The sequence below is a fragment of the Leptopilina boulardi genome, unplaced genomic scaffold (genome assembly GCF_019393585.1).
Source record: "Leptopilina boulardi isolate dan_hultmark-lab unplaced genomic scaffold, ZJU_Lbou_2.1 LbouV2_259, whole genome shotgun sequence".
Taxonomy (NCBI): domain Eukaryota; kingdom Metazoa; phylum Arthropoda; class Insecta; order Hymenoptera; family Figitidae; genus Leptopilina; species Leptopilina boulardi.
Window position 1 is genome coordinate 662,382 of NW_026137817.1, and position 21,671 is coordinate 684,052.

The 21,671-nt window shown below is 24.9% G+C and overlaps 3 protein-coding genes across 3 annotated transcripts in view; 2 read left to right on the forward strand and 1 right to left on the reverse strand.

The window, feature by feature from the left end:
- LOC127280978 (flotillin-2) overlaps positions 1–21,671 on the reverse strand; it is a 297,326-nt gene that overhangs the window by 40,689 nt on the left and 234,966 nt on the right. The window lies entirely within an intron of this gene.
- LOC127280977 (glucose dehydrogenase [FAD, quinone]-like) lies at positions 1,319–10,491 on the forward strand. Its single transcript, XM_051304437.1, has 4 exons — positions 1,319–1,999; positions 2,472–2,969; positions 5,966–6,248; positions 10,050–10,491. The coding sequence occupies exons 1-4, from the start codon at positions 1,332–1,334 to the stop codon at positions 10,416–10,418; spliced, it is 1,818 nt and encodes a 605-aa protein (XP_051160394.1). The 5' UTR covers positions 1,319–1,331; the 3' UTR covers positions 10,419–10,491.
- LOC127280970 (glucose dehydrogenase [FAD, quinone]-like) lies at positions 12,206–21,424 on the forward strand. The gene is made up of 7 exons (XM_051304426.1): positions 12,206–12,561; positions 13,057–13,124; positions 13,727–13,911; positions 16,087–16,301; positions 17,001–17,863; positions 18,314–18,636; positions 21,030–21,424. The coding sequence occupies exons 2-7, from the start codon at positions 13,077–13,079 to the stop codon at positions 21,313–21,315; spliced, it is 1,920 nt and encodes a 639-aa protein (XP_051160383.1). The 5' UTR covers positions 12,206–12,561; positions 13,057–13,076; the 3' UTR covers positions 21,316–21,424.

A 21,671-nucleotide genomic window follows, 5' to 3' on the forward strand; every position in this document is an offset into this window, starting at 1 on the left:
TAATTTTAGAATAAATAAGAATTAGGTTAAATAAAAAAATTAGGCCATATGACAATATTATGTTAATTTTAGACCAAATAAAGTATTATGCCACTTGAAATTTATAAAAAAAAAAAAATTAAGCGCCTATAAAAAGGAAAAAAAAAACATTGTCGTTTGATTATTTTCTAATAAAAATATTTTTGGTCAATTTGGAGGATTTTTTGTTTTAAAAAATTCCACGTGAAAAAAATGCCCGAATTTTTGAATTCGGAATTTTCAAACATTTTTTTTTTTCAAAAACTATGAAAGTTTTATGAGCCAAAAGTTCCGAACGTTCAAATGAACAAAATATTTTTTTTTGCAATCCATAAATTATTAAAAATTATAATTGCAATGTAAAATAAGACAGTAAATTAAACAATTATTAAATTAATAACTTCATTTTTGATATTTTAAACAATATTTTGTAATAAAATTCGTACTTAAAGAAGTTGCAAAAAAAAATTTCGTTCATTTGAACGTTCAAAATTTTTGGCTCATAAAGTTTTAAATTTAGCAAATTTTTGCCAAGTAAAAGAAAACTTTCAGTTTTCCTTCAACTTTTAAATAATGTTAACAAAAAATTTGAAAAAAAGGAAAAAATTTATATTTTAACTGAATTTAAGATATCGACTTAAATTTCACGTGAAATCGTCCATATATAAATTATCTTACAAAATTTGAAATGTTTAATAAATATTTCCATAAATAATAATATAAACTATTATTTCTTTTGTAAAAAAGCAAAAAAAATATATTATCTTGCAAAATTTAAATTGTTTTAAAAAAACATTTACTTTCATCATACATGATCGACATCAAATTTCTGTAAAAGTGTTCATACAAGAATTCAGCTTAATAATAAATAATAATAAGCAATACGCAGGTCAAATTGAAAAAATAAATAATATTCACTTCAGTCAAGATTCAGTGCGTACACATGAATTTTCTCATCGACAATATTTCTAAATCAATATTCAAATTTTTCTCTATTTATTTAACATTGCAAAATAAAATCAAGTGCCTTATTAAATTTTTTTTTTTCTATAATACAAAAATTAAGAACCAATTAAGTGGCAAAAAAATAATTCATTAAATAAAAATGAAAATAGAAATTAATTTTAAAAAAATTGTATTAAAAAGAATATTAATTGATTTTAATTAAGAAGAAAAATATTCAATTAAATTATTTAAAAATTTCTTTAATAAAAAATATACTATCAAAAAAAAAAAAAAAAAAAAAAATGGTAATTACTGCTTTCTCTGTTTTCCGCATTGGTTTATCGATATTACCGGAAGTGACATTTTTGATGTTTTTGAAATTTATGATAATCAATTATCGTCCTGATATAATTGACATTGAAAATCGTGTTCAATCGATACCGTTAAATAAAATGCAATTGGTGTATGATTTTATAATAATTGGCGGTGGATCAGCTGGTTCAGTGTTGGCAAATCGTCTAACGGAAGCCGAACAAAATTGGACAGTTTTACTATTGGAGGCTGGTGGTGATGAGACAATACTTTCAGATGTGCCATTAATTTTTCCAACACTACAATTATCAAAACTCGATTGGCAATTTAAAACAGTACCATCGTCCACCTATTGTTTAAGTATGAATGGAAAATCATGTAATTGGCCAAGGGGCAAAGTTCTCGGTGGTAGTAGTGTTTTAAATGCAATGCTCTATGTGCGAGGTAATAGACGTGATTATGATAATTGGCAAAATTTTGGTAATCCCAATTGGAATTATGAGAATGTTTTGCCATATTTTAAAAAATCTGAGGATATTAAAATTCCCGAACTCATTAAATCGCCGTATCATCAAACAGGTGGATATTTGACAATTGAACGATTTAATTATAAATCTCCAATTGCAAATTATTTTTTAAGAGCTGGACAAGAAATGAATTATGAAATATTGGATGTTAATGGGGAAAAACAAACTGGATTCACATATTCATATGGAACATTGAGGTAAAATTATTTTCGATTATTTCTGTAATCCACCTCCACAGCACCGAAACTTTCCTAAAGATTTATTTGAAATGTTCGGAATATTTAATTGCAAAGTTTAGTGAAAATTTGTGTAAAGATTTAAATGTCCCGATTAAATAAATGTTTAGTGTGAAACTTTCCTGAACATTTATTCAAGTATTTTTACACAATTTTCACTAAACATTGCAATTAAATATTCCGAAAATTTCAAATAAATCTTTAGGAAAGTTTCGGTGCTGTGGGGGATATTATATTCTATTTTGTGGTGTCTGCTTTAAGAAAGGTGGTATTAAATACAATTTTTATGTTAGGAATTTGTCAGGTCCCTATGGTACGCGCTAGATATTTTTCACTAAAATTTTTTCCCCTAATCTTGACTAGAAAAATAAAAAAATAAATAAAATTTATTATTATTATAAATTATTATAATATACTATATAATTATTTTCAGAAATGGTTTGCGTTGCAGTTCAGCCAAGGCTTTTCTGAGACCAGCATCAAAACGAAAGAATCTTCACATTAGTACGCAGTCGTTAGTTGAAAAAATTTTAATCGAACCCACGACAAAACGAGCATATGGCGTAAAATTTGAACGAAAATGGTTAAAAATCACAGTTTATGCACGTCTTGAAATAATTGTCTCAGCTGGCTCAATACAAACACCACAATTATTAATGTTGTCGGGTATTGGTCCCAAGGAACATTTGAGTAAAATGAAAATTCCATTGATTCAAAATTTGCCAGGTGTAGGTAGAAATTTACAGGATCACGTTGCCATTGGTGGCATTACTTATTTGACTGATTCGCCAGTTGCCAATAATTTTGAAGAATTTGGATTTGTTTTGCCAAGATCATTAACATTTAATTCAGTGAGGCAATTTGTTTTTAATCAATCTGGACCACTTTATATGGTACCACAATGTGAAGCCATGGCGTTTATTAAAACAAAGTTAGTATATTATATATTTAACCCTTAACTGGCACTATGGGTCCACTAGACCCGAGCATTTTTTCAAGCTCAAATTAATTGAATCTGTAGCTTTTGAATATTTTAATATATATATTTAGTTTGACATATTCTTAGTAATTTTCTAAGTTTTTTGATACAACTAATTCGATACAAAAGAATAAATTAGCTTCAAACATTACACTAAAAAAAGGATTTGGTATTGACAACCAAACGTTTGGTTGGTATTTAAGCAATCAAAATTTTGATTGGGACAACCAAAATTTTGTTGATTCAATAAAAAAAAAATTGGTTGCTTAATTACCAACCAAACGTTTGGTTGTCAATACCAAACCCTTTTTTCAGTGTAGTAATTATAAATTTTTAATTTTAACCTAAAAAGTCAAATTTTATTCTGCAAAATAAATACCTGTAAATAAAATTACAATATAAAAAAATACCTTAAGGAGCTTCAACCCATTAACATAACCTCAAACTAAAAAGTAGTTTTTAAAAGAACTGAAAATATATTTAAAATTTATTACACCTAAATTCGACAGATCAAATTGTACAATTTTGGAAAAAAATTATTTTAAGTTAAAATTTGTTGTTAAATAATAATTAATAAACATTTTGTATTTTTTTTTTTTAAAGTTTGTGAACAATTTTAATTTTTATCCAATTATTACAAACAATAGCTCATTTTGCTCTTTGAAAGCTTTTCAACAATTCTGTTTGTTGAATTTTATTAAAAATATTTTTTTTTTCAAAAGTTAATAAACAAATAAAATTTTTATTTTTTATATTTTCACAGAAAATTAAAAGGCATCAAAATAAACTGCAACGCTTATTTTAATGCCTTTTAATTTTCTGTGTTTTAAACAAACCATTATTTAACAAAAACACAAAATCAGAATTGTAGAGAATCTTTCAAAGTGAAAAATGAGACATTGTTTATAAAAATTGCAGAAAAATTACAATATTGTTCACTAAATTTTAAGAAAAAATACAAAATGTTTATTAATTATTATTTAACAACAAATTTTAACTCAAAATAATTTTTTTCCAAAATTGTACAATTGGATCTGTCGAATTTGGGTGTAATAAAAAATTTGTTGTTAATTTAAAAAAAATTTAATTGTGTGCCATTAAAAGATATTTGACGATATCTTTAAATTTTGGAATAAAAAAAATAAATTTTTAATTAAAATTCTGTTAATAAAATAATTTGGCTAAAAAATTTTAATATTTACTTGAATCGAACATGAAGTTTGATTTTACTAAATTTCGTTTGATATTGCCCTACCAAAAATTACCAGAGTTCACTACTGGCGCGTTACTGATACCAATATCGCACCACTACTGGTAGTACTGGCGCTGTACTGCCCCAGTAGTTAATTTTTGATAGGGTGACGCTCAAGAACAATTATAGTTCATTTTATACCGCAAATTTCGTAACTCGATTGTGAGAAGCCCTCTATCAGACTATTTCTAAACTACGCTTCATAAGAGCGGCATATTTCAAATCGGGAAAACAATACTGCTTTGGAAAATTTTTTAATTAAAAGCTAAAATTGTGTAATAAAAGTCGTTTTTCAAAAAATTCCAATTTTTCAATGTATTAAATATATTAAATATTAGTATCTATAGAATATTTTTTTAAATTTATCATTTTTTTTTTACTTTTATGAGGTTAAATATCAAAATATACCAAAAAAATCTATGAGGAAACAATGTAATAAAATTAATTGATAAATTCAAATATTTAGAATTGCAAAAAAAAAAAAAAATATTATTGCAAGCAAGATATAAATTTCGATGGTGCATGAATTTCTTATAAAAATCAATAATCCAAATTTTCATTTTACAGAATTTTATTTGATATAATTATTTTTTTTAGACGAATTTATATTTTTCGTATTAGCATTTAAAAATTCGGACAAATGAAAATTCGATGATTTAAAAATTCTCTTATTTAAAACTTCGAATCACTTAAAATTCATCTGTTGAATGAGAATTTTGCTAAATTAATATTCGGCTAAATTAGAATTTTTTTTCAATAAAAAGTTGGATAAAATGAAATTATGTAAAATAAAAATTCTGTTTAAACAAAAATTCGGTATCTAAAAAATCAGGTAAAAATTCGTTTAAAAAGAAATTCTGTCAAATGTTAATTCGAAAAATGAAAATTCGTTAAAAAGAATAATTATATTCAATAAAATTCTTTAAAATGAAAATTTTAACTAACAATTTTTGTGGAAAATTTATGGGTTCCTAAATTTTGTAAATTTTTTTTTTTAAATTCAAAATTTCTAATACATTTCTCTAAATTGTAAAATAATTAAAAATTTATATTATAATAGAATTTTGGAGAAAAAAATATCATGTTTATTTTATTTTCTTTAAAAAAAAAATTAGACTAAAAAGAATTAATTATCAATTTTGAAACTTTAGACTTACACATTTCAATTTGTATATGTATGTATGTATGTATGTATATAATTCAGTCATATACTGTTTTGCGAGAACTGTTTTTACGCGTCGGAGAAAGTTATTAACACACGGAAGGCACTAAAAGCAACAAAGAAATAAATATTTATTTAATCTTCTGGAAATTGTATAAATGCAATAAAATATTTGTAAATTATTAATATATTACAGAAATTGATTCCGCACGTGTAACATCTGCTTCAAATAATATAGAATAAAAAAAATAAAAAAATTATTTCAAAATTTTTTTGAGGGAAAATATAATTTATATAAAGCATATTGACGTAAATTGGTCTCGGTTAACAGGAAAAATGCTAAAAATACTTTTTTTGCAAATCATTTTTCAAAATCTATTTGATATTAATGATACACAATTTTAATATAAAAATAATTTTATTTAATAATAAATAAAATTTATTTTTATATTTTTTCAAAAGTTATCAAAAATTATAAATGAAAAAAAAAAAATTTAATAAATTTTTCCCTTAATATTGTCGCTTTTATTTTAGGTATGCGAATGAAGCTGAAGATTATCCAGATTTACAATTATTTTTTGCTTCAGCTGCTGATAATACTGATGGTGGTTTTTTTGGAAAAAGAGGATGTGGTCTAAATGATGAATTGTATGCAAATATTTATGAGAATATTTTATATCAAGACAGTTATACAGTTGTGCCATTATTATTGAGACCAAAGAGTCGTGGTTATATTGAATTAAAAAGTAACAATCCAAAAGATCAGCCATTAATAAATCCAAATTATTTTGCAGATCCACATGACCTCATTGTTTTGGTGAGTAATTTTCTTTTTTAAATAAAACTTTACTTAAATGAAAGAAAAAAATAGGTTTTTGTTAAAAAAAATTTTTTTTTTAAATTAGAAAAATATTGAAATTTCTTTTTGGAAATTCTATTCGAATCTTTTCTCTCTCTAGGGGAATATATTTAGACGAATTTTCATCAAATAGATTTTGAATTAAGAGAAATTTTAATTTACATAAAAATTTTTATTTAACACTACTTTTATTTAGCTGAATTTTCAATTTTAATTTAAAAGAATTCTTATTTCACAGAATTTTTATTTATCCGAATTATTATTAAACATAATTTTCAATTGAACAAAATTTCTGCTTAATCAAATTTTTATTTCACTGAATTGTAATTTAATAAGCCAACATTTTTGTATAAATAAAATTTCTAATTATCCAAATTTTTGTTTAATTGAATTTCCATTAAAGAAGATTTTTATTAAGCTAAATTTTATTAAAATAGAACTTTATTAGAACGAATTTTATCTTAAAGGAATTTCATATATAACAGAACTTTTATTAAGCCAAATTTTCATTTAATAGAATTTTTATTTTATTAAAATTCTACAATGCCGAATTTTCATTAAACAGAATTTAAATGTAGAGAAATTTTAATTTACAAAAATATTTTAATTTAACATAACTTTTATTTAGCCGAATGTTCAATTTCAAATTTAAAAGAATTTTTATTTAGCCGAATTTTCATTAAACACAATTTTCATTTGAACAGATTGTCATTTAGCAAAATTTTTATTCAACAAAATTGCTGGTTAAACGAATTTTTATTTCACTGAATTTTAATTTAACAAAACTTTTATTTAGCCGAATTTTCAATTTTTATTTAGAAGAAATTTTAATTAATAGAATTTCCATTTAGCCAAATTATTGTTATGCAAAATTTTCATTTGGAAAAAGTTCTATGACGTTGAACTTATATTCTTAATTTTTATTTCCATTTAGCTGAATTTTTTATTTATCTATCCAAATATCCGACTAAATATTTTGGCGCAGATTTTAAAATTGACCAGTCACAATTTTTTTTAGTAAATTTTTGATTAGTTAATTTTAATATTTATGCTACAATGTTTCTGTCCAATGTTTTCGAACGGCTGAAAATTAAAAAAAAAAAATGAAAATTCAGTAAAAAAGAAATTATGACCGAATTCATTTCAAATCAGACAGGCTTGACTTGGTCGGAGCTGAAAATAATTTTCACCTTCAAAATGTTGTTTTTCAATGAATTTTAGATGACACGTATTTTTTTATTTTGCTGAAAAAATTTTTTTCTTTAAGTTATAAGGAGTTTAAATATATATAAGTCGAGAACTTCGTTTTTTTTAAAATGAAGAGAAAAAATCTTAAAAGTGTTGTAACTTTTTGAGTAATTAAGATAATTCACTTTTTCCTTTTGTGTCTGAAATAAGGAACGTTTATTCTTCTTTCGAAATCCATTGGAAAATTTAAAAAATATATAAAAATAACAAAATGGCGGCCATTTTACTAAAAAACCCCACCTTTTTTTTTGCTTAAAATTTTTTTGGGAATTGTGTTCATAGGGAGGAATATTGCCTACAAGAATTTAACTTGTGCCCGATTCTGGCACAAGAGAAAAAAATTTTTTTTATATTTTTTAAAAGAAAAACATCATTTTTCTCAAAAAATACATTAGATATAAAAAAATGTCTGTTGTCATTTTTGTCCATCTTGTGTTTGTTCAACAATATTTGCAAAACATGGATTAAAAGCTCACATTTATTGCTTTTTAAATATCATTTAAAATAGTTTCATAAATCTGTTTGAAATAGTTCTTTTTTGTCTTCTTTCATAGCAATATGCAAATAATAATTAATAATCTTTACTGTCACAGAGGTTAAAATTGTTAATTTTTTGTTTTCAGTAAAATAATAGCGAGTATTAATATTAAGAAATTAAAAAATCAGTTATTATTTTTTAAAAAGCAAAATAAGGTATATTTATATAATTTTTTTTTGTAATGTCACTATTATTATTTTTAAATATGAAAAGGTCTTTTAGGTCTTTTAACAAGGAACAACTTTTATCTGAGACATTTTTTTATATCTAGTGTATTTTTTGAGAAAAATGATGTTTTTCTTTTAAAAAATATTAAAAAAATTTTTTTCTCTTGTGCCAGAATCGGGCATAATGTTAAATTCTTGTGGGCAATATTCCTCTCTATGAACACAATTCCCCAAAAAATTCGGTCTTATCTAATTTAATAATTTGGCTAATTGAAATTCTATTAAATAAAAATCCATTTAAATTAAAATTCGTTTAAATAAAAAAAATTCCGTGTTTAATAAAAATTAATACGTTTATTTTGATTGTTGATTTCATAAAAATGAAATTGTTAAAATGAATTTGTTCGATTTTTCTTGAATATTTGAAATATGTAGTAAGAAATAATGTAACTACAACGAAAGCATCTAAAAAATTGTAATTCAGGCTGAAAAATGATTTTTCCTAAAAACCGAAGTGATTGATGTTTGAAAATTTTTTTTTTAATTCATTTCCGTTGAAGTTACAATTTTTAAACCTACATTAAAATATCAAAAAAAATCGAACAAATTTCATATAGAATATTATTTTTTATCTGTTTGAATGACGCAGAGGAAAACAGGTTTCAAAAGTATTCGGCTTCTGAAATCGTTAAAATTAAAAAAAAAAAAAACATAACTTCCATAATATTTATCAAATAAAAAAATTAAAAAATACCTGTTTTTTTATTTTACATAAAAATTTAAAAAAAATGTTCAAGTCAAAAAAACTTTTTTTTGAATTAAAATCTCATGTAGAATTCCCCACACAGTAAACTTGGTTGTATCTTTTTCTATTGCAACGTTTTGATGCACATAAGTTATATCAAAAAGAGATCGTTTTGTGTATAATTTTTAGAAATGATACACGAAACGGTCTCATTTTTTGATGCAAAAAATTTAATCAATTTATATCAATCATGGCCGAATTGAATCGACTCAAAATTAAACGAATTTTTTTCAGATATTTTGGTAATAGTACAATTGCGGAGACCATTTCACTATTTAATTTGAAAATGAAAATAACAGAAAATCAAAGACAATGTGCAATTCGATAATTAAAAAGTGACAGCTTATAAACATAACCTAAAATGCATGAGAAAAAATTTGTCGATAAAATCAATATAGCCGAGCTTTTTAGAAGGTAGATGGCAGTTTTGCTTTTTATAAAAAAGATTCAGAAAAAATTTAAAGAAAGAAAATAGATGAGTGCTGCCATCTACCTTCTAAAAAGCTCGGCTATATTGATTTTATCGACAAATTTTTTCTCATGCATTTTAGGTTATGTTTATAAGCTGTCACTTTTTAATTATCGAATTGCACATTGTCTTTGATTTTCTGTTATTTTCATTTTCAAATTAAATAGTGAAATGGTCTCCGCAATTGTACTATTACCAAAATATCTGAAAAAAAATTCGTTTAATTTTGAGTCGATTCAATTCGGCCATGATTGATATAAATTGATTCAATTTTTTGCATCAAAAAATGAGACCGTTTCGTGTATCATTTCTAAAAATGATACACAAAACGATCTCTTTTTGATATAACTTATGTGCATCAAAACGTTGCAAAGATTTTATGCAACCTTTGGTCTCAATTTGATACTTTTAGGAAAATTGTGGCATATAGAATTGAGTTTTCTCTCCATTTTTTTTGGTTTATTTTCTCTAAAAACAAATGGTCAAATGTGGAAATATGTATGAAATTTTTTTTTTTTTTTTTTTTTTATAGATCGAGGGAACAAAATTTATTCAAAAACTGAGTGAAACACCGACAATGAGAATGTTGAACTCGCGACTCAATCGAAACTTGATTCCGGAATGTTCGAAATTCAAGTTTCCATCGGAGGACTATTGGCGATGTCACGCTCAACATTATACATTAACAATTTATCATCCAGTTGGTACGGCAAAAATGGGACCATCAAATGATCCCGAGGCAGTTGTTGATTCAAAATTACGTGTCTACGGTATATCTGGTTTGAGAGTAATAGACGCGTCTATTATGCCAACAATATGTAGCGGAAATACAAATGCACCTGTTATCATGATTGCTGAGAAGGGAGCCGATATGATACGTGATTATTGGAAGAATTTTTGAACTTTTATCATTATCATCATCAGAGAAAGTTGAATCAAAGATAAAGAAGAAATTCAATTTCCAATAATTTTAATATTATGGCTCATTTATTTTTTTTTCTCTCTGATTAGAGTCGGGAATTCCTGGCAGATCTTCATTATATATTTTATAAATTATCAATTTTCGATAATGAAAGCATTTTAAGTAAAGATTCTCGAAATGAGGTGAAGAACAAAAATATGCAAAAAAAAAAAAAAAAAAAACTAGTCAAGGTCAGAAGGGAAAGTTATATATATATATTGGTGAAAAATGATTTTAATGAAAGGATGGGTTTTGAATATTGATGAATTGACATGATTAATAATTAAGAGATTGTAAATTTCTCAATTAATTTTTTTTTATATATTAGAAAGCAATTATGTAAATTAATTTTCTCATAAATCTGACATATTGCTTCTGGTATAATTAAATATTAACGAATCATTATTATTTTTTTTACTCGACAGTAAAATGAATGTTTATTTTTTTCCAAATATATTTAAGTCACTTCCTTAATGAATCAATTAAGTATATTCTTCAAAAAGTACCGCATATGTAATTTTTTTTTAAATTGTTAAATTAAATCTTCTGCTAAATTATTTTCTTTACATTCGTCGTTTTTGTTAATTTTTTTTTTTTTTTATGAAAACATTTACATTTTCTTCTAAATTTAATAAATAAAAAAAAATAATAAATAAATTATAAATCTAACGAAGCTAAAGTACGCAACGTTTATGATAAACGATTTTTAAAGAAATAATTTTTTAAAATGAAAAATTCTATAATTTTTTGCCTAAAAAATATTTCTTGTACTTTTCATTAATTAACAAATTATAAAAAAATATTTTTTAGGCAAAAAATTATAGAATTTTTCATTTTAAAAAATTATTTCATTAAAAATCGTTTATATAAACGTTGCGTACTTCAGCTTCGTAAATCTAATAAACAATAAAGTTAAAATTAAATTACAATAAAATTTAGAAAAGTTGATAATAAAACGAAAAAAAAAAAATATTTTAAAAATAATAAAAAAACAAAAATAAGTTTAAAAAGAACACTGAAAAAAAATTTATTTGATTTAAATAAAAATTATTTGATTCAAGTAAATATTTATTTGATAATAGTCAAGTAATCGAGTATTTGAATCAAATAATTTTTTTTTTTCAATTAATAAAAAAAAGTTAAAAAAAAACAAAGAGAAGATAAAAAAAATTAATTAATAATTAAAGTAATTATAATTAATTAATAAATGAAATAAAATAATTAAATAAAAATAAAAATCATACAAAATGTTTAAATAAACTAATAAATAATAAAATTTCCCAATGATTAAACAAACAAATCTGTAATTCCCGAGAATTATAAATAAATTTATGTATAATTTACTTAATATTGTTCGAAAATTATGAAAATCGTGGTGATTAATCAGGATAAACAGGGAAAAATTAAAATAGTTACAGCTGTTATTAATTCACGAATTTACATCAGAAAAGCATTGATTCTAAATTAATAAATATTAATGTTAATCAAATATATGTATAAAACATATTATTATAAAGAAATACTTAACTAAATACATGTTAAATTTTTTTTTTTTTAATTTCATATCTACAAGGTATGTAAATTTAATTGAAAATCACCAAATTTTGATTTTATATACAAATACTAAAAAAATTTCATAAAATAAAAAGCAAAAGAAAACAAAATTCTGAGAAAAATTATTGACGTCATTTTTTTTTTTCTTTAAAAACTCATTTCTGGAAAAAAATTCTCCGTCTTGTTATATTCCGGCCCTGCCCACACGCAACGAGTGTCTAATTAGTTCGATAGCCCAACTTCATTTTAAAAAGGTCCATTCAGCAAAATGATCAAACTGAGGAGCGTCGTTTGACACACGCGCATAACTCTTTGGAAAAAATATTTCTAAAGACACGTTTTAATAATAATAATAAAAAAAAAAAAAAATTGTGAAATGTAAATTTCAAATGTGATTTAATATTTAAAAAATATTTAGAGAAAGAGTGAATATATTTTATCTTTAGTGATTAATATTATTAATATAATTAATATTAATATTAGTTTTTATACTTAATAATAATTTAAGTCTACAGTTCCAATATTATAGGTAAATAAAAATTCTATTTATTCATTTAATTTCTTAAACGTATTTTTGTTATTTAAATTCATAATTAATTAACTTTTGTTAATTTTTAATAATTAAATTAAAATAAAAAATAATAATAAAAATAATAAAATAAAAAGAATTTTTTTAGACAATTTTATAAATTAAAAAAAATTTTTTTTTTTTTATTTTATTTATCAATTTATAAATATTGACAGTGAATTTAAAGTTCATTAATTTATATATTCTCCATTAATTGCTTCATTAAAAAATGAGTCAGTTTATTTCAATTAGAATAATAGTTTGTTCATTAATTATTATAAATGAGATGTAACGTTTTGAAATATAAAACCATTGTTTATAGTACACAAGTTTAGGCAATTAAAAAAAGTTATTGTGTCTATTTAAAGTTTATTTCACATAAAAACAGGTAATTATTTTTTTTTTCACGGAAGAAATTAAAGAATAATTAATTACATTAAATTGTCTTCAATCTAGATCTTTCATCTTTGAGAAAAATGAAAGTGCTTTTATTTCTCACTTGCGTCATTTTATATTTAATGTTGGTAAGTCTATTCTTTATACTTATATTGTTATATCATTTATACAAAACAAAAATTCTTTCCTGTTTTATAATAATTATTTCTATTTTTATTAAAAAAAATTTATTTCTATTTTTAAATAAGTATTTCAGGCCGTTTAATTTTTAAAAAAGAATTTTTTTTTAACATTTATTTATGTAAGTAATAAACATTATTTTTCTTAATAAAAAAAAAAAAAAAATGAGACATATTTTCAATTTTTCTAAAATTGTCATACTTCCGCAAATGAATTATTTGTGTACGCCCATATTTTCCGCACAATTTTATTCGTGAAAGTTATAATGATAAATTTTTGTAAGTGAATTTGACCGCAAAAATATCTCAATCATCTTTTTATATTCTTGTGTCAAATAATAATTTTTAATAGTTTGATATTTTATTGTAAAATATAAAAAGTAAATTTATTTTTTTGCGGTTTATCAATAATTAATTTGTTTTGAGTGAATTTTTTTTTTCTTTTGTTATTTTCATTTTATGTTTTTTAGCAAAAAAAAAAAAGAGATAGAGACAAAGAGAAAAAAAACACAGCGTTATAATTGTGAGAAATTTTTTTTATATTTTTACAGCAAACACTTTCAACAGCAAAGGGAGGATGTTGCCAGTGCAATTTCAATGACACTGCATACATGGAAGAAGCTTGCGAGCATATCACTCCATTTATGACCTTGGTGCAATCATTAATTATGTCAAGATGTGATATTTCAGAGGCATGTAAACGCGTTGGTTCTGATCAAGTACCCGAAGATGAATGGTAACAAATTTAAATTTTATTAAAAGAGAAATTTGTTTTAAAAAAAAAAAATTATAACGTTTAATATAAAATTGAAAAAAAAATTACAAAAAGAAAATTTTAACTTTTTGAACATATTTTAGACCTATTTTGAACTTATTTAAGACCTAATTAAGGCCTGTTTAAAACCTACAGTAAACCCATTTGAACCTGCATGGGACCTACTTCGACCTATATTGGCCATACTTTGACCTTCACTGAACGTATATTAGGATTATATAATGAACCTATTTTGTCCTACATTAAACAAATATTAGATCTATACTTGTTCTTCTTAAAACCTACATTAGACCTACATTAAACCTACATTAGACCTATTTTGAATCTATTTAAGACCTACATTAAACCAATTTGAACCTGCTTCGACCTATATTGATCATACTTTGACCTTTATTGAACCTATATTGGAACAATATTGAATCTATTTTGACCTATATTAAACAAATATTAGACTTATATTTTTCCATCTTAAAACCTAACTTCGACCTAAATTGAACCTATATTATACTTATATTGAAATTAAACCTTTTTTGACCTAAATTGAACCTTTATATTTAACTTATATTGATCTTACATTAGATTTAATTAGACTTACATTAGACCTATATTAAACCTATTTAAGACCTATTTAGGACCTACATTAAACCGATTTGAACCTACATTTGACCTGCTTTGATCTATATTGATCATACTTTGACCTTCAATGTACATATATTGAGACAATATTGAACCTATTATGACTTACATTAAACAAATATTAGATCTATATTTGTTCTTCTTTAAATCTAACTTAGACCTAAATTAAACCTTTTTAAACCTAAAGTGAACCTATATTAAACCTAAATATAACCTACATTGAACCTACTTTCCCCCTCATTAAAACTATCTTGGGCCTATATATTAAACCTATTTTGACCTACATTAAAACTGTAATAGACTTATATTGAACTTATATTGAACCTACAGTAAACCTACGGTCTTTCCTTGAACCTTCATTTGACTTGAAATAAACATGCTTTGAACCTGAAATTAATCCTTTATTATATTTATATTGAACCTATATTTAACGTATATTGAACCAACATTAGACCTGTTTAGAACTATATAGGACCTACATTGAGCCTTTTTTAGACATACATTGAATCTATTTAAAACCTAAAATAAATTTTCAATTGAACCTACTTTGCCTTTCATTAAATCTATATTACCTTAAATCTATATTACACCTTAATTGTTCCACATTAAACATGTAATAGACCTATATGAAACCTACAATGAATCAATGTTGGTCCTTCGTTGAACCTACATTTAATCTAAATTGAACCTACTTTGTACCTGAATTGAACCTAGATTTAACCTATATTGGATCAATATTGTACTTTATTGAACCTACATACATTCAACCTGTATTGAACCTACTTTGATCTACATTAAATTTATATTTGACCTATATTGAACCTACAATACTCCTATATGTAAATCAACTTTGACCTATATGAGTCCTATTAATTTGACGCTATATCGAACTTATATTGAAACAATTTTTAACCTAAGTTAAATCTACATTGAACTTATATTAGACCTATGTGTAACCTACATTTGATTTACTTTAAATCTACATTGGACCTTTGTAAAATCTATTTTTGGACTTTGTTGGACCATTATTGAACTTATATTCGACTTATGTTGAAGCTACTTTGATCTACATTGAACCTGCTTTGTCCTACAAAAAATCTGTATTTAACATTTAATGAACTTACATTCAACCTATATTTAACCAACTTTGACCTATATAAGTCCTACTTTGACCTTTATCGAAGTTATATTGGAACTATTTTGAACCGAAATTGAACCTATATGGAACCTACATTTGTCCTACTTTAAATCTACATTCGACCTACATGAGAGCTATTTTGAACCTTTATTGAACCTATATTGAACTTATATTCGACTATGTTGAAGCTATTTTGATCCACATTGAACTTATATTGAACCAATATTTGACCAACTTTCACTTTGACCTTCACGAACCTACTCTTTACTGATTTAATATTAAACCTGCATTAAACCTATATTTACCTACCTAGCTCTTCGAACTTTTTTTTTTTTTACTAATCAAGGATTTTATGCTTTTAGGTTTGATTTCATAATTGTCGGCGCTGGAGTAGCAGGTCCTATTTTAGCAAGAAGACTCAGTGATCATGCTCCATGGAGGGTGTTATTAGTGGAGGCAGGTCCAGAGGAGCCCTCTTTAACTGCAGTACCAGGTTTAGCTTTCAATACAATAAACACTTCTCTCGATTGGAAATACATGACGGAACCTACGCAACCATATCCAACAGCCTGTTTGGGTAAATACGAGTTAATACTTCATAACACTGGTCAACAAAATTTTCTTGCTCAAAATGTTACTGCCGATTCTTATAGAATTTTGTCCGTAGAATTCCAATCTGACCTTGAAAATATTGGATTGGCTCTAGTTCGCTATATTGGATCCACCATTTTGAATTTTCAAAAGCTTACTTCAAATTCGTAATTTGCTACCTCAAAAACTCCCGAGTAATAAGTTTCATAAAATTCTGAAGGATTTAAATTTTTTAGCACATTCAAATATTCCACGGTCCTTTTTAAACCAATTTAAGGGGTTATGCCATCCTGAATGCAAAAAATGTTTACGATTTTAATGGAAATATTTTTATGAAACTGTTAATCCTTATCTGATAATCCTAAATCCGAAAGATTGTGCGAATCCATATAAAAACGCGATTGCAAAAAGAAAATAAGGAAAGTAGTATAATAACAGCTGCGACTTTATGCTCCCTGCATGCTTCTGCCATCTGACGGCGGCACGACGTAATGAACCTGTCATTATATTATTTTTTTTCGTTTTTCTAGTTTTACAGACGTTCAAAAAAATCCAATATTTTCAAAATCAGATTTGTATTCGACGGACAAATTTCTATAAGAATTTGTTGTAACATTTTGGGTAAAAAAATTTTTGTGACCAATTTAATTGAATGATTTGACAATTAAAAATTCCTTCAATACAGAAAACAATGGAAAATGCGCATGGCCAAGGGGTAAAATGGTGTCAGGAACAGGTGGAATGAATGGAATGATGTACGTTCGTGGACATCCAGAAATTTACAATAAATGGTCACGCGCTGGAAATCCAGGTTGGTCATATGAAGAAATAGAACATTATTTTGAACGTGCTGAGAATCCAGTGAATATAAAATTAGTACAAGATGAAATTTTCAAAAAAACACAAACTGGCGGTCCAATAAATATTGATCTCTTCTCGCATAAACCTGAATTTTCCAATGAACTATTGAGAGCGGCAAGAGAATTAGGCTACGAAACCGAAAGACTGAGAGCATATAATCAAACTGGTTTTATTGTTGCACCAATGATGACTGCCGGTGGTCTACGGGGAACGACGTCAAAGTTTTATCTAAGACCAGTTGCTGATAGGCCTAATCTTCGTGTTTTGACAAATGCACATGTCAGCAGAATATTATTGAATAAATGGGATATGCAAGTGAATGGCATTGAATTAATTGATAAAGAGGGCAAAAAACGAATAATGAAGGCGGATAAGGAAATTATTTTGACAGCTGGCGCAATTGGTTCACCACAATTGTTAATGTTGTCGGGTATTGGTCCAAAGGATGAACTTGAAAAATTGGGTATTACTGTTTATCGAGATTTGCCAGTGGGGAAAATTTTACTTAATCACGTGTCAGTGGGTATTCCCATGAGTATTAAGGATGATCATTATGAGACAATGACAATAGAGGCTGTCAATCAGTATATTGAAAATAGAACTGGACCATTGTCAAGTACGGGACTTACGCAAGTCACTGCTTTTATGGAGAGTTCTTATGCTACATCTGGAATGTCAGATTTGCAGGTAAATACTTCTTTTTTTCTTCTAATAACGTCAATTGTTGAGTTATTGGACTTTTGAAATCAGAAAAAACAAATGTAAATATGACATTTTTTAAAATTCATTACTTGAGAGGTATTTGGGATCGCAGATTACGAATCAGATTACAGATTTTGAAAAATTAAAATGGCTGGTTTACAGAGTCGCTAATCACAAATTTGCTAACAGATTTCAGCACTGTCTATATATACCACACAGGAAATAATGCGAATAAAATATTCTAAAATTGCGTTTTACATAATTTTTTTTCTGATTTATTGCGGTTTTCCAGAGAGCACCGCAAATAGCGCAAATTTGATATACTTAACTATATAATATAATAATTATTATATACTACAAAAATGAGTCCAAATTTTTTTTGTAATTTAAAAAGTATACAAATATTTTTAAAATAAATTATGTTTTTTTTTTTAGGTATTTTTTGATGGTTTTAGTTCGGGCTGTCCGGAAACTGGACACAAATTTGAATGTCCCGATGGTAGAATTGGTAGTTGTCCAAATAGAAGAGAAATAGTGGCTCGACCAACGGTTGTCATTACTAAAAGTCGAGGATATCTACAACTAAGATCTAAAAATCCTCTCGATTATCCACTTATTTATCCTAATTATTTTACCGATGAAACCGATATTAAAATTCTCATTGAAGGTGTGAGAAAAGTCATTAAATTAATTAGTACGAAATCTATGAGAAAATGGGGATTAAGACTGGAGAAAGAACCAAATAAACTTTGTTCAAGGTATAAATTTACTCAAATATTAAAGCATTTTTAAAATATTTTCATCATCTTTTAATATTATTATTATTATTCTATTAATATTATTTTATTATTATCTTATTATTATTTTTATTATTATTATTATTATATTATTAGGGTCAACTGGGGTAAATCCGAACGCTTTTAGTAAGTTTCAACAATAACATAAGTTTTTTCTTTAAAAAAAAAATACTTCCGGTATTCTGGTGCATGAAGTTGTTACTTTACTTCCATAGAACAATTTTATGGGGTAGAAAAAATTTTTGATAAATTACAATCGCAGGAAACTTAGCGTTCGTATTTACCTCGATACTTTGCAACTTTCCTAAAATATGGGGGTAAATACGAACGCCACTGTATTTCAGAAAAATCTTAGGGAAAATAAATTTAAAGTATTGCAATTGTTAAACTTATATAAAAACTCAAAAAAAATACGATAATAAACCTATTATGTAATAATGCATCATATATAAATACAAAAATCAAACAGGTTAAAAATTAAAATGCATTACACAATTAAAACCTTCAATAACTTTATCAAATCATAACGGATTTTTGCAAAACTTGCTACAGAAAGTATTTTGGAGTGATTGAATGTAAATACAAAAATAAAAGTCAAATTTTTTAAATTCAAAATGGCGGACTTTCCTAAAACTTATTTTTAAAAATGATCAAATTTGCTAACCCTGAAACCCCGCGAGTAACAATTTTCGAGCGAATCCAATGAATTTTTTAATTCTCGTCCGCCATTTTGAATTTTGAAAAACTGACTTCAAATTGGTAATTAGCGACCCCAAAAACCGTAGAATACCAAATTTTATTAAGATCCTGAAAAACTTTTTTCAACAAACCATTTGGCAAAAAAATTGAAACACTCCTTCGAGAGAACAGAGATTAAGTTTCTGCTTATTAATTACTAACGAGGATACGTATAGAAAGAAAAACTTTTTTCTATGTACTTTTATAATGTTAAAATAATAGTGTAATCAAATAAAAACAATTTTGTGTGGCTTTGATGTAAAAAAAAATTATTAAAAATACCGTTCGGATTTACCCCAGTTTTCCAATTTTCTTGGGTAAATACGAACGGTCTGATATTATTAATAAAATTTTACAGAAGGCAAAAATCAAATATAGTTTCTGTTCTAGTATTCATAACAAACAATTATAAATAATAAAATGAATTTTTAGCTTCTTTTTCTTCAAATACGAGACAAAATACTGAAAGAGTGTCATCTTTGATTTTCAATCTTTTTTGCAATACTTGTTATCTTTGTTTATGCTGTTGCTAATTAACAAACAAAAAATGGGATAATACTTAGAATCTCTTCAAGAGGATCTGAGGTAAAAATTCTCATATCGAACTTATTTTTAAAAATTTTAATTAAGCTGAAATAATTAGCGTTCGGATTTACCCCCCGTTCGGATTTACCCCGACTGACCCTAATAGGTATTATTTTTCTTTTATTATTATTTTATTTTTATTTAAATTATAATTTTTCTTAAAAAATTTATTACCGTCAATCGGGGCTATTCTGGTACAAATTAGTTTTTAATTTATAAAATATTTATTTAAAAATTTTTAAATTTGTTACTTATTTTCTAATAAGTGAAAAAAAACCACCGAATTTATACATAAATATCTTATTTTTGTGTTAGAAAATAGAAAATTAATCAATTATAATTTTACAAGGGGTACAATATAACCTCAAAAAAATAATACATCATTTTTAAATGGTTTTTTTCAAGTTATTTAATTAGCCTAAAATGTGATAATTTCAAAATTTAAAAAAAATATAATTCCTAACCTAAAAAAATTCAGTAATTGTAATTAATAATTTTAATTAATTAAAATTAGTAATTCCCACTCTATGGGTACATTTGAAAAATTTTGATGATTTTTCTTTTCTATTTTGAGTTAGCGATACTAACGCTCTTGCGGTGAAACTGTTGCAACTCAGGTGAGAGATGAATTATTAAAAATGGCGGACATGAACCATAATTTTCTCAATGCTATTGTGGTACAAACTTTAAGTTTACATAACTTAGATAAGAAAAAAATATTTTGTAATAAAACTTACAAAAAATTTTTAGAATATTCACAATACGACTAAAAATAGTTTAAAATATTTTTCTATAAAATTAAAAATTTTTATTAAAAGAAAAAAATGATTTTCGTTCCATAATACCCCCCGGTTGACTGTATGTAAATTCTAATAAAATTTTTTCATTTCTTTCTAATAGAAAAAAAAAAAATTATGACATTAAGGATTATGTCATAATTATCATGTATAGAAATTATAATCCATTATGTGAATAATTTTTTATTTTATAATTTATAAAAATTTGAATTGTTAAATAAATTTTTGTTGCAGATACCACTTTAATACGGACGCTTATTGGGAATGTATAATTCGTGTGAAAACTGGTCCAGAAAATCATCAATCGGGAACTTGTAAAATGGGATCGGCAAGTGACCCAGAATCTGTGGTAAATTCACAGCTTCAAGTTCATGGAATATTAAATCTTAGAGTGGCTGATGCCTCAATATTTCCAATTTTACCAAATGCTAATCCAATAGCGCCTATTGTTATGGTTGCAGAAAAAGCTGCCGATTTAATTCGATACACATGGTCAAGAAGTGGTAAACGAAAAAAATAATTATAGTGTATTACATAGGAAATTATATATAATTATTGTTTTTCATACACTTTTTTTTTAGTATAATTTATATAATAAATTTTTATAATAAAAATTCGTTTGAAAAATATTTTTTTTTCTTTCAGTTTCCAAAAAAAAAAAAAAAAAAAAAAAAACTATTTTAACTCTCGAATATTTTTTTTTCTTAAAAAAGAATTTTTTTCAATTAAAATTTGAAAAAATATTTTTTTTTTTTTAAAAAATATATAAATGAGAACTCTATTTCTGTCTGAAACCAGAATGTCACACAACAATAGATAATCTCTATTAGCATTTCAAAAAATACCTTATATGACTTTACCCTCATTGATAATAAT

Excerpts from the sequence above, each read along its gene's own strand:
- LOC127280977 (XM_051304437.1), top strand. The coding sequence starts at position 1,332 with ATGTTTTTGAAATTTATGATAATCAATTATCGTCCTGATATAATTGAC. Across the intron at positions 2,970-5,965 it reads ATGGCGTTTATTAAAACAAA|GTATGCGAATGAAGCTGAAG; the intron begins GTTAGTATATTA and ends CTTTTATTTTAG. Across the intron at positions 6,249-10,049 it reads CACATGACCTCATTGTTTTG|ATCGAGGGAACAAAATTTAT; the intron begins GTGAGTAATTTT and ends TTTTTTTTATAG.
- LOC127280970 (XM_051304426.1), top strand. The coding sequence starts at position 13,077 with ATGAAAGTGCTTTTATTTCTCACTTGCGTCATTTTATATTTAATGTTG. Across the intron at positions 13,125-13,726 it reads TCATTTTATATTTAATGTTG|CAAACACTTTCAACAGCAAA; the intron begins GTAAGTCTATTC and ends ATATTTTTACAG. Across the intron at positions 17,864-18,313 it reads CTGGAATGTCAGATTTGCAG|GTATTTTTTGATGGTTTTAG; the intron begins GTAAATACTTCT and ends TTTTTTTTTTAG.